General features: G+C 42.6%; 1 protein-coding gene across 2 annotated transcripts in view; it reads right to left on the reverse strand.

Moving 5' to 3' along the window:
- Positions 1–12,373, reverse strand: part of PDK2 (pyruvate dehydrogenase kinase 2) — a 31,115-nt gene that overhangs the window by 2,008 nt on the left and 16,734 nt on the right. Inside the window, exons 6-11 of one of the 2 annotated variants that reach the window (XM_058179486.1) lie at positions 9,029–9,106; positions 8,822–8,851; positions 6,143–6,219; positions 4,267–4,365; positions 1,996–2,103; positions 795–908 (exon numbers count right to left, since the gene is read on the reverse strand). In XM_058179486.1, coding sequence (XP_058035469.1) covers positions 795–908; positions 1,996–2,103; positions 4,267–4,365; positions 6,143–6,219; positions 8,822–8,851; positions 9,029–9,106 — 506 coding nt within the window. The remainder of the gene's footprint in view (positions 1–794; positions 909–1,995; positions 2,104–4,266; positions 4,366–6,142; positions 6,220–8,821; positions 8,852–9,028; positions 9,107–12,373) is intronic. The other variant, XM_058179487.1, reaches the window with a different exon arrangement.

The raw sequence follows: 12,373 nt of genomic DNA on the forward strand, positions 1-12,373 counted from the left end.
AACCTCTTTAATTCTGTAAATTACTTTCATTTACAATCCGCAAGGCTTGATAAACAATCTTTCAGAGGAAGGTTATCAACACCCACCTATCTCACGTGGAATGCTGCCAAAGAGCTAATTCCCAGACGCAGGACAAGGCCAAACTTGGCACAGATTCACAAAACAGAATTTTCAAGTCTTGAATCAGCCAGATGAACTAACTGCTTCCTGCAAAAGAAGCCTGTTCGCTTCTCTTTTATGTCTTATGGGAGGGCCCAATCATCTCCAAGCCTTACTCCCAAATCGACCATGTTTCCTTAATTGTTCCTGTCTCCTGGCAGCTCTGCGTGTGCACTCATTACGAACAGGCTTACGCTGTTTTTCTGCCTTGCTGATGTCAGACTCTCAGATTCCGGAGGCAGCAAAGAACTGCTAGATGGCCTTGGCCCCTTCTCTGCCTCCGACTCAGATCCCTTGTCTGAGCCTTCCCCAGACTCCAGGACTGGCCCATGTTCCTCCCCAACCTCCTCACTGTCTGAATCTGCTGCCACCTCTGCTGGCCGCTGGCGGGCCACAATAGGAATGAGAGGCAGAATGAGCAGGAGACAAAATTCAGACTGTTGGCTTGAGTGAGTTATTCCACTCCACTGAATAATATGAAGTTGATCTGGACATTCCTAATCTTTGTGGGGAAATCCAGAAAAGTTGCACTGCATAATCTGTATTTCCTGATATATTCTAAAGAAACATTTTGCTAATTTAGTCCACATCAGACTGGGAATATCAGCAGGAAAATGAGCAAGACACCAACTCACTTTCAAATAGATGACAGCATCTGTTCCAAATCCCTCCATGGAGAATAGCTGAAGATCACCTTGGAAATACTTGGCATAGAGCCTAGAGATTGGCAGTCCATAGCCAAAGCCGGCCTTGTTTGCGAAAGAAAAAAAAAATGGTTTACTCAGCGTACAATACATAACACCATATTGTTAAGCATGCCCACCTATAAATACCTCAGGAACAATGCTTCTCAACCTCAGCAACTTTAAGAGATGTGGACTTCAACTCCAAGCATTCCCCAGCCAGATCTTAGAAGATTGTAGCTGGCTGAGGAATGAATTTCGGAGTTGAAATTTACGCCTCTTAAAAGTTGCTGAAGTTGAGAAATACTGCTTTGTTTGGTGCAGTCTCTCGTTATGAGCCCTGTTATGTATCCCTAACTTCACTGCCACAAAGCACACCGGGAACCAAGATGAATGCCACAATTGGTGATTCACCACCCCAAACACACCCACTTATAGAAATATAAAGAAATAAAGGGAGACGGGATTCCAAATTTAATCTGAGCAATAGTGCTGGGGAAGGGGATGCTTAATCCTTCTCTTCTCTGCCGTTTTCCTGTTTTAAATTGTTCCCCAACCTTCGTTTTAGTCTTGTCAAGAAGACAAAGAAGAGCTACTTCTAGTCTTTTTCCTCACAATGCTGTAGGTTCTGAACAACTCATTATAAAAAAACAGCTAATGAAACTCCCACTCCCTCAGATGGGCTGTTCTGAAATCAACATTTTATCCATTATAATAAAATATACTGAGAAATTGTTTTAACTGTTAAATAAGTGAAATGTTGCATTTTAATTATTGTCTTATTTTACTGTGGCTTTCCTCCGCATATTGTTGTCAGCGTTTAATTAGAAATAAGTAATTTCTTTCTTTTCTTACAATTCTATTGCTTTAACATCAGAACGTTTAACATGATCTCCACTTTATCCTATTTCACATATCTTATCCCATTTCTGCAGTGATCTCTCTTAATACTGGGGAACCAGAGATTTCTAATCATCACTTTTTATCTGAATAAGCACGGCAAATGAGACTTTTTAAGGCGATATTTATATTTTTAAAAGTCAAGCTGTTTGAAGCACCAGCCTTGACCTTTCCCTCTCAAGAGATTTAAAAGATTGATTGTAATTTTAATTGGGTTCCTATTCCCAACTTTCGCCCACATTATAACACATACCAGTGGTGTCCCCCCGGTGCCCAGGTCTGGTTTGGGTGCTGTGGAATATAAGTAGCTGAAGAGTCTATCAATCTTGCGAAGAGGAACCCCACCGCCTCGGTCACTCATCTGCTCCACAACAGAAAGGTAAAAAAAGAGAGAGGCTGAAATTCTACAGGGAGGGAATGGAGGTAGGAAAGCCATGTCCCCTTATTTTCATTTGAGGGGCTTTTCGTTAAAGAAACCAATTAGCTGGAAGCACCTAACTGGCCATAATCAGTCTTGAAAAACGAAGGTACCCCCCCCCAACACATACATACAATGTCAAACAACTGGATAATGCTGCCAAGAAAACTTCATTTATGAGTCAATGAAGTCTCCAGATGTTGGATTTGACTTCACATTTATATTTAAAGAGGTAACTAACAAGTCCAATTAAAGATAAGCTACCAAAAGGAAAAAGGAGAACCAGAACTGAACTTGCCTTTCACCAGATTGGGCAACTGAATAGACTATCTGGACCCACCCTTCTATTCTACAATGAAGTGTTCTGCATTCCTATTTAAATTAGAATAATTATTTCCACATATTTGCATTTTCACATCTAATTTATGCAAATTAGTGCAAACTGGTTTTCTCCTTTATTGTCTTTTTTGACAGTACTGAATTAAGTAAAATATCTTGCTATCATGAACAATTTGAGATAGTACGAGTTTTAACAGAAACTAGAAGATGGGTGTCAAACTCACAGCGTCACCTTGTCACATGACGTACCATGACTTTTTTCCCTTTCGCGGAGTTGGGTGGGCGTGGCCTGCATGTGACGCAGCCAGCCTGTGGGCTGCAAGTTTGACACCCCTGAACTAGAATAAAGACTGACTCCAATGTAAGGATTAGAGTAGCAGTTTAAGACTGGTCTGACCCAGATCCAAAACTTGTTATCAAATTGTTTATGCCGATACCTTTTATCATTCAAACTGCCAGTCAGAGAAGCCCACAGTATTCCTTCCTTCCCATATATACATACCATTCAGTTGTGGGTTTTTTAAAAAATTACATTTATATTCCAGTATTTCTCTAGGATGGCTTTTTCCAACCAGAGTGTCCTCCAAACAGGTAGACTCCCAGCATTAACTACTGAGGAGTGGCTTTGCTGGTTGGGAAATTCTGAGGCAGAATCTGACACATTCAGAGGGATGTCTGGGTTGGGAAAGCAACATTTATTATTTTTCTCCTCTGCTCTATTTTATCCTTGCAATCATCCTGTAACCTAAGTTATATTGAGAAACAGAAATTGGGTCAAGGTCACCCAGGATTTGTGGATAGGTAAAGATCTCTATCTGGACTTGCATATCATATTTTTCAGAGTATAAGACGCACCCAAGTATAAGACGCACCTTAGTTTTTGGGGAGGAAAATAAGAAAAAACTGATTGACAGGTGGATTGGCCTCCTGGAATACCCCCAAATCAGCTGTTCCCAGAGGTGAATTTTAGCAACAGGTTCCTTGGTTGTAAGCTCCGTGCCTTGCTTTTTTTTTCTGCCTCTGAAACTTCTGAAACTTCATTTCAGAAAAAAAAAATCTGCCTCTGAAAGCCTCTGAAACAGAGCTTCAGGAAAAAAAAGCCTCTGAAGCTCTATTTGGGGGCTTCTTTTCTGAAGCTATTTGGAGGCTTTTTTTCCTGAAGCTCTGTTTGGAGGCTTCTTTTCTGAAGCTTCGTTTCTGATGCTTTTTTCAGCCTCTGAAACCTCCGTTTGAGAAGTTGGACGGAGCTAGATTGGGAGTATAAGATGCACCCAGATTTTCACCCTCTTTTTTAGGAAAAAAGGTGCGTTTTATACTCTGAAAAATATGGTAATTTTAGTCTGTTACTTCTAACCACTGCATCCAGGTCACCTTGCCTCTTCTGGTGCAAATGTGAACTGTCTTTTCTGCCACAAGTCATTATGATGCATACAAAAAATTAAAGCTCAGCTCACGAACAAATAATTTCAACCTAGGTCAGATCCTACTTAGGCTGTCTTGCTATTTAATATGACCATTTAATAAAACATGAGTCAATAACTATTTTTCTGTTCCTATCCATTTTCTCACTTTGGAGAGAAATGGATGTGAATGGTGGGGAAACTTTCTTCTCTGAGAAACTTGGACTTTGAATACGAAACCAGAAATTGTAAGAAAACTATGAAACAGAGTGATATTCTTTTACTGCCTAGCAAACCGCAAGTAGCTGCAGGTTCTGCCTAGCATCTTCACTATTGTATATTCTTCTTCTTCTACCAGTTCACTTGCCCTGATGGAGAGATCCTCTTGGCCCAAAGCCACCATTACTTTGATGGGTGGCAATGTCGGGCTGGACTCGTGGCTTTCTACAGTGGCCCTCATGGCATTCTGGAAGACAAGAGGAGAAAAAGAGAAATATGTAAGAATGATCTAAATAAATATCCCCAGTTCCTGCAAGGCCCTCTATATACTTATTCTTTCAAATTATGAATTAAAAAACTGGAAGAGAATATAGAAATCATTTGGACCAAGCCTGATATACAGGCTGGAAATATGGCAAGCAGCTCAGAAAACCTTCTAGCCTCTACTTAAATACCTCCAGTAAATTCTAATCTCTTCTACAGTAGTCTCTGGCTTGATCCAGATACTGAGACTGTGCTCTACTTATAGCTTAGTGCTATTTGTGAAGCTATCCTCTGCTTCATTGTCAAATAAATCTTGCTATCAGGAATTCTCTCTTAATGCTTAATCAATATCTATTTCTTGCAATTTCCCATTATACTTCACCGTTTTCTGTTGTTGTTGTTACAACTGCTCAATAGAATTGAGTATAAATACAATAGAATTGAGTATGAATACAATTGAATTGCATTCTAGAGCTATTGAAAAATAGGAGGCCATGCTGTATACTACATTTTGCTTTCCTAGAAATTATCACTTCAAACATTAGAAGGAACTGATGGATGAAGCAGAATGGTTAATTAGGTCTTTGACTTAATTAACTACCTATCCCATCTCAATATTCTATGAGCAATGGATGGAACCTTCTAAGCATTTAGTGGGCATTTACTGGAACACAGGCTTACTAGCCTGAAGTTGCAAATGCCCAAATATAAAATATGACTTACAGAGCCTAATAAAAGACAATGGTTATTTTCTATGTCTGCAGAAAACCTCTTGCTTAAGTATTATATTCTTATATAAATTACTATAGTATAGCCAGCTTTTCTGCTTTGGTCAGCACAAATATTATTTTATATGCATGCATGCCTGCATGTGCGCGTGTGCGTGCGTGCGTGCATGTGTGTGTGTGTGTGTGTATTCGTAGGTTTTCACAGGTATAGGTATGTAGGCAGTGGTAGGATTCGAATAATTTAACAACCGGTTCTCTGCCCTAATGATTTCTTCCAACAACCAGTTCACCAAACTGCTCAGAAAGTTAACAACCGGTTCTCCCGAAGTGGTGCGAACTGGCTGAATCCCACCACTGTATGTAGGTCTTGGCATATTCGGGTCTTTTCCCCTGTAAGGTTGAGAGTATCTTGGCGAAGTTTCGACGAGGTCTCACTCATCATCTTCAGGCTGGTGTCTTCGGCTTCATGCTTCTTGAGCCTTGCTCCTAGAAGCACGAAGCTGTAAACACCAGCCTGAAGATGACAAATGAGACTTTGTCGTCATGAAAGTGACTGCCTGAGGGCTCCTGGATTGGAGTTGAAAGGCAAAAGGGAAGCAGTATGGGGAAGACCAGGTGTGTGTGTGTGTGTGTGTGTGTGTGTATGTATGTATGTATATGGAATTACATTAGCCTAAAATAAATGTGATTAAGCCATAAAAAGCCACAGGGTTCCTTCACCTTCAGGTCACCACTTTCACCTGAACAGAAAACTAAATACATTGAGTGTCTACTACAAAAATGTGACTCAGTTGAACTAGCTTTATGATCTTCCTGGAGTACCTGAATTCCTGAGTCACTCCGTATTGGGCAATCTCTAAGGTGCTAGGATGATCCAATGTTGCATCTGAGATATGCCGACACTAAATGGAGCAGCATCAACACCGCCCCCGTAATAAGTTATTATTACAAGTTATAGACCTCATTTCTGGCTGGAATAACAGCACCAAAACATTCTGTGGAAACAAAATCAACTCTGAAAGAGAGAATTACCTTGAACAGTTCAAAGAGCATGTGGTACAAGTGAGATGGAACGTAGACCATGTGGATGGGTTGGTTGGGTTGATTTGCTAGAAGAAGAACAAAGTTAATTAAGATGCTGTTTTATATCTGTTTTTGTTGTGTGGTGTGTGTGTTTTTTTTTGCCACTCCAGAACAGGCAAAACTCCATGCTCCTTGCTACAATAATATAGATGATTACGTTTCAAAAACAGGGATCTTCAACACAAATTTAAAATTCATAATACAATCAGTATGACTAGATGCACCGGTCATGACTGGTCCCATTACAAGTAGTCCTCAACCTACGACCACAATTAAGCCCAAAATGTATGTTGCTAAGTGCCGCAGTTAAGTGAATTTTTGCCCCATTTTACAATCTTTCTTGCCACAGTTGTTAAGTGAATCACTGCAGTTCTTAAGTTAGTCCCACAGTTGTTAAACAAATCTGGCTTTCTCACTGACTTTGCTTGTCAGAAAGTCACAAAAGGTGGTCACATGATCTCTGGACCCTGCAACTGTCATAAATATGAGTCAGTTGCCAAGCATCTGAATTTTGAGCATGTGATTATGAATATGCCACAAAAGTCCTAAGTGTGAAAAACGGTCGTAAGTCATTTTTTTTCCAGTATCCTTGGAACTTCAAAGGGTCACAAAATGAACAGTTGTAAGTTGAGGACTACCTGTACTCCACAGTACCTTCATGCTAAAGTAAAGATGCCTCAGCCATATAACTAAGTCAGAAAATCTCACAAGATGGAGAGCTACTTCATTGGTCTTCTGTCTCACCAGGCTTTTGAACTTCCCTTTTTGTTGGATTGTAAATTCTCAGACTTCTTTTGGTCAAGTCAATTATCAGGTTAACCTAACTTTCTGAAAAAATTTAGTTTATTTATTTCAATCATCTTCCCAAAGTCACTTAGCCTCAGATATTATACGCAACACTGCAGTTTGGTTTCCTAGTATGATTAGGCTATTTCAGAACTTTCCTTGGATGATCTCAACATAAAGTTGTCACATTTTGGCACCAAGTCAAGGAATATTTACTTATCACATTTACTAAATCCCCAGACTTTATATTATTCCATACTGAGGCTATCATATTCAAGGAGCAAAAATCTGGACAACTACTAGATAACAAAACAATACCAAAATATCTAATGCTTGGCGTGTAGTGATTGTCTGGATTTTCACAACTCAGATATAGTAAATTTACTCCATTTGGTCTCTCTTCAGGATCATTTTCCAAGTAAAACTGTATCTACGGAAGCCAGGTTCAAAACACTCTTCAGATCTCTTCAGATTGGTGTAAAACAGAAAAAAACAACCCATTTACATATATACATCTGCTGGTTTAAACCAGGGGCCCATTCAGGCCAATGTATTTGTATGTGGGTGTGTAGGTGTGGGTGTGTTTGTATTTTTCTTTCTTTTGAAGTATCAGTTGGGGGTTATTGGGATTTTTATCTATACAAAGGTCAATGAGTTATCTAATCCAACAGCCTGCTCTTGAAGCTATACAATTCAGAAGATACATTCAGAAAGCCAACAAGCAGATAAGTCATGAAGACAATAGCGAACCCTGGTCCCATGCTGTTGCTGCAGGCACAGATACCTAAGGCCATGATACCTCTGATCATGAAGGCTTCATTTAGTTATTTAAAAATCACTGAAGCTATTGATAAATTTCACTTTCAGAAGCTGAACTGATGTAGACTTAGAGAAGGATGACTTCCGTATCATTTATCTATTGCCGTAAAAAAGAAGAAAGAGGTAGCAACTGATTTGAGATTGAAGTAGTAGTAATTAAGCACCAAGCAAGGATCAAAGTTGTACAAGCTTAGGAGACAAAGCGTAATGATGCACGGCTCTCAACTAGTTTTCTGTCTTTCACTAATTAGAATGCACTGATTTTGGAAGAAATGCTGGAATCTTACTATTACCCATGTGGAATTTGTTAATTAAAACCAGAAATAATTGTGCATTCTCAACCAGATGTCTCCAAACACAATTCCCAGTATTTTTAAGCACTCAAAGAACCAGCTTAAAGTAATATAAGAAGATGCCTGTTGGTTTAAGCCAGGGAGCCATTCAGCCCAGCATTCTGTGTCAGGCAGTGACCGACAGCTGCAGCCAGGAAGTTCACAAGCACAGACAGAAGGCAGAGGTCTCTCTTCCACTGCTGTTCTCCAATAGTTGCTATTTAAGATATGCTGCCTTGGATGAGATTCCACACATCTGGAACAGGGGTGGGTTTCACTTACCTTTGCTACCGCTTCGCTCGCTCGCGCACCACTTCTGCAAATGTGCAGATCATATCTGATGACATCTGGGCAGGTGGGCGGGGCCTCCCACCACTGCTGCTACTGGTTCACCCGAACCGGGGCAAACCGGTAGCAACTCACCACTGGTGATCTGGAAGGTACAGATTACCTGCAATAATCCAATCTCGTTTTATGTTCTCTTGTATCTCCTTTTATTGCAGTTTTGGGGTATCAATGTGATTGTCCACACTGTTAAAAGGGCAGTCACTATCATCAGTTTTAAAAGGCAAGGCAAAAAAAGAAAAAAGCCCAAAGGAAAGGAAAACGGGATTCTAGCAAAGCTTTAGTCGCCAAGCCATAACAATAACTCTAAGGGTGGTTGCTTATCAAAGGATCATCAGCTACTTACTATGCCACTTGTGAGGTCCTGTTTCACTGGCTAAATAGGAGGAAAAATGGAGGAGGCTAGCAGTCCCTCTAAAACCTTCTGTGCATATTATAAGAGGCCAAACTGAGCAGCCAGTTTGGACAATAACACCTCCCTCCCCCCCTCCCACTTGGCTTATTTGCTCCTCTCCTTAACTTTCCCACTTTTTTCATGGCTCTGCAAACTCACCATTCACCTCCTGGATCTCCAGGTCAGGAGATGCCAAGTAGTACTTGTCACATAACAGTTTGGCCATGTCATAAGCATCTATAGAAAGAAACACAAAACTTTGGTTATTACGGAAACACAGCTTCTCTTCTTTGTTGAATTCTACAACCTGTCAGCTTTGTCATAAATTGGAAAAGATCAGCAAAAACATCTACTTGATGAGTGGATTAAAAATTCTGTATTACTTTTATGCAAGTTACTGTAATTTGACCAAATTAAAATAAATTTCAGCAAAAGCCAGGGAAGGAATACATTGTCTCTCCCAAATTTTCAGAGCTCTGCATTTTCTCCTCTTTTGTAATCCACATTTCCTTTTGAATTCTATTTAAGAACCACCTAATTCAACCAAGGCTATGAAAGAACAACCTAAATGGGTCAGAAGACTATTAGAAGATCTCTCTTTTGTGTCAACTCCATGCAATAACAGGAAATCCAGCTTCACTGGCTGTCCTTCCACAAACACAGAACCATATTATATTCTTTGCATATTAGTGTGACATAGATGCTTGAAATCCTTTTTGAGCAGGGATTTGCACTTCCAAAAACAGCAAGGGAAAAGATAAAGAGATGAAAAAAGCCTAAACTGGTATTTAACTTGTACTTTAAAACCTACAGTTTAGCAGTAACTATTAGAAAGTTCTGGTGGCTGCATGGGAGACTTTGTAAAAATAATATCTGCCTTGGGTATAGAGTATAAGTTCCTCCAAGTTTATTTATTTATTTATTTATTTATCAAATTTTTATACCGCCCTTCTCCCGAAGGACTCAGGGCGGTGTACAGCCTAAATAAAACACAATATATATACAATTAAAATCAAAATTTAAAATAAAGCATATTACAAAAAGGCCAATGTTTAAAAATTTAAATTTAAAATTTTTAAAAATTTAAAACCCCACAACAATAAAACACAATTAAAATGTTAAAAAACCATTATGCCAGTCCAGCTTGAATAAATAAGTATGTTTTTAGCTCACGGCGAAAGGTCCGAAGATCAGGCACTTGGCGTAGGCCAGGGGGAAGTTCATTCCAGAGCGTCGCTGCTCCCACAGAGAAGGCCCTACTCCTGGGGGCCGCCAGCCGACATTGTTTGGCGGACGGCACCCTGAGGAGACCCTCTCTATGAGAGCGTACCGGTCGGTGGGAGGCATAAGGTAACAGCAGGCGGTCTCGTAAGTACCCAGGTCCTAAGCCATGGAGCGCTTTAAAGGTGGTAACCAAAATCTTGAAGCGCACCCGAAAGACCACAGGCAGCCAGTGCAGACTGCAGAGCAGTGATGTTACATGGGAGCCACAAGCGGCTCCCGTTACTACTCGCGCAGCCGCGTTCTGGACTAACTGTAGCCTCCGGGTACACCTCAAGGGCAGCCCCATGTAGAGAGCATTGTAATAATCCAACTGAGACGTAACCAGAGCGTGAGTGACTGTGCATAAGGCATCCCGGTCAAGGAAGGGATGCAACTGGCGGACCAAGCGAACTTGGTAAAAGGCCCTCCTGGAGACGGCCGCCAGATGTTCATCAAAGGACAGCCGTCCATCCAAGAGGACGCCCAAGTTGCGAACCACCTCCTTTGGGGCCACTAACTCGCCCCCAACAGTCAGCTGTGGGTGCAGCTGACTGTACTGGGGTGCCGGCATCCACAGCCACTCCGTCTTGGAGGGATTGAGCTTGAGTCTGTTTCTCCCCATCCAGACCCGTACGGCTTCCAGGCACCAGCACAGCACTTCGATAGCTTCATTGGGGTGGTCCGGGGTGGAAAAGTACAGCTGAGTATCGTCAGCGTACAGATGATAACTCACCCCGAAACCACTGATGACCTCGCCCAGCGGCTTCATATAGATGTTGAACAGGGTAGGCGAGAGAATCGACCCCTGAGGCACCCCACAAGTGAGGCGCCTCGTGGACGACCTCTGCCCCCCTGTCAACACCGTCTGCGACCGGTCAGAGAGATAGGAGGAGAACCACCGATAAACGGTGCCTCCCACTCCCAATCCCTCCAACCGGCGCAGCAGGATACCATGGTCGATGGTATCAAAAGCCGCTGAGAGATCTAATAGGACCAAGGCAGAGGAGCAACCCCTATCCCTGGCCCTCCAGAGGTCATCCACCAACGCGACCAAAGCCGTCTCCGTGCTATAACCGGGTCGGAAGCCGGACTGGAACGGGTCTAGATAGACAGCTTCATCCAGGTGCCGAGGAAGCTGCCATGCAACCACACTCTCTACAACCTTCGCTAAAAAGCGAAGGTTGGAGACTCGCTCTCCCCAAAATAGCTGGGTCCAGGGAAGGCTTCTTAAGGAGGGGGTCTCACCACCGCCTCTTTCAAGGCGGCGGGGAAAACCCCTTCCAACAAAGAAGCATTTATAATCCCCTGGAGCCAGCCTCGTGTCACTTCCTGAGCAGCCAACACTAACCAGGAAGGGCACGGATCCAGTAAACATGTAGTTGCATGTAAACTCCCCAGCAACCTGTCCACGTCCTTGGGAGCCACAGAATCAAACTCATCTCAAATAACCTCAACAAGACGCGTCTCCATCATCTCGGTTGGATCATCGCAATCTTGGTCCAAACTATCCCGAAGCGGAATGATTTTATCGTATAGATAACCGTTAAACTCCTCAGCACGTCCTTGCAAAGGGTCATCCCGAACCTCCTGATGAAGGAGGGAACGGGTCACCCGAAACAAGGCGGCCGGGCGGTTATCTGCCGATGCAATGAGGGTGGAAACGTAAGAACGTTTCGCCTCCCTCATTGCCACTAGGTAGGTCTTAGTGAAAGACCTCACTAGTGTCCGATCAGCCTCGGAACGGCTAGACCTCCAAGTGTTCTCTAGGCGTCTTCTCCGGCGTTTCATCTCTCTCAGCTCCTCGGAAAACCAGGGAGCCAATTGAGATCTACGCCGGGTCAGAGGCCGCAAAGGCACGACACGATCCAAAGCCCCAGCCGCAGCCCGTTCCCAGGCCGCAACTAGTTCTTCAGTCGTGCCATGGGCCAGATCCTCAGGAAACGGCCCAAGCTCCGTCTGGAACCTCTCCGGGTCCATCAGGCGCCTGGGACGGAACCAACGCATTGGCTCCGTCTCCCTGTGGGGGTGGGCGGCAGTCTGAAAGTCTAGGCGAAGGAGAAAATGATCTGACCATGACACCGGTTCTGTCACTATATCTCCTAATTCCAGATCATTAACCCACTGACCTGAGATAAAAATCAAGTCTAGTGCGCCTCCCCCAATGTGTGTAGGGCCATCATTTACTTGAATCAGGTCCAAGGCCGTCATGGAGGCCTGGAACTCCTGAACCACCGTTGATGA

Source organism: Ahaetulla prasina, chromosome 4 (assembly GCF_028640845.1).
Source record: "Ahaetulla prasina isolate Xishuangbanna chromosome 4, ASM2864084v1, whole genome shotgun sequence".
In the NCBI taxonomy this organism is placed as follows: domain Eukaryota; kingdom Metazoa; phylum Chordata; class Lepidosauria; order Squamata; family Colubridae; genus Ahaetulla; species Ahaetulla prasina.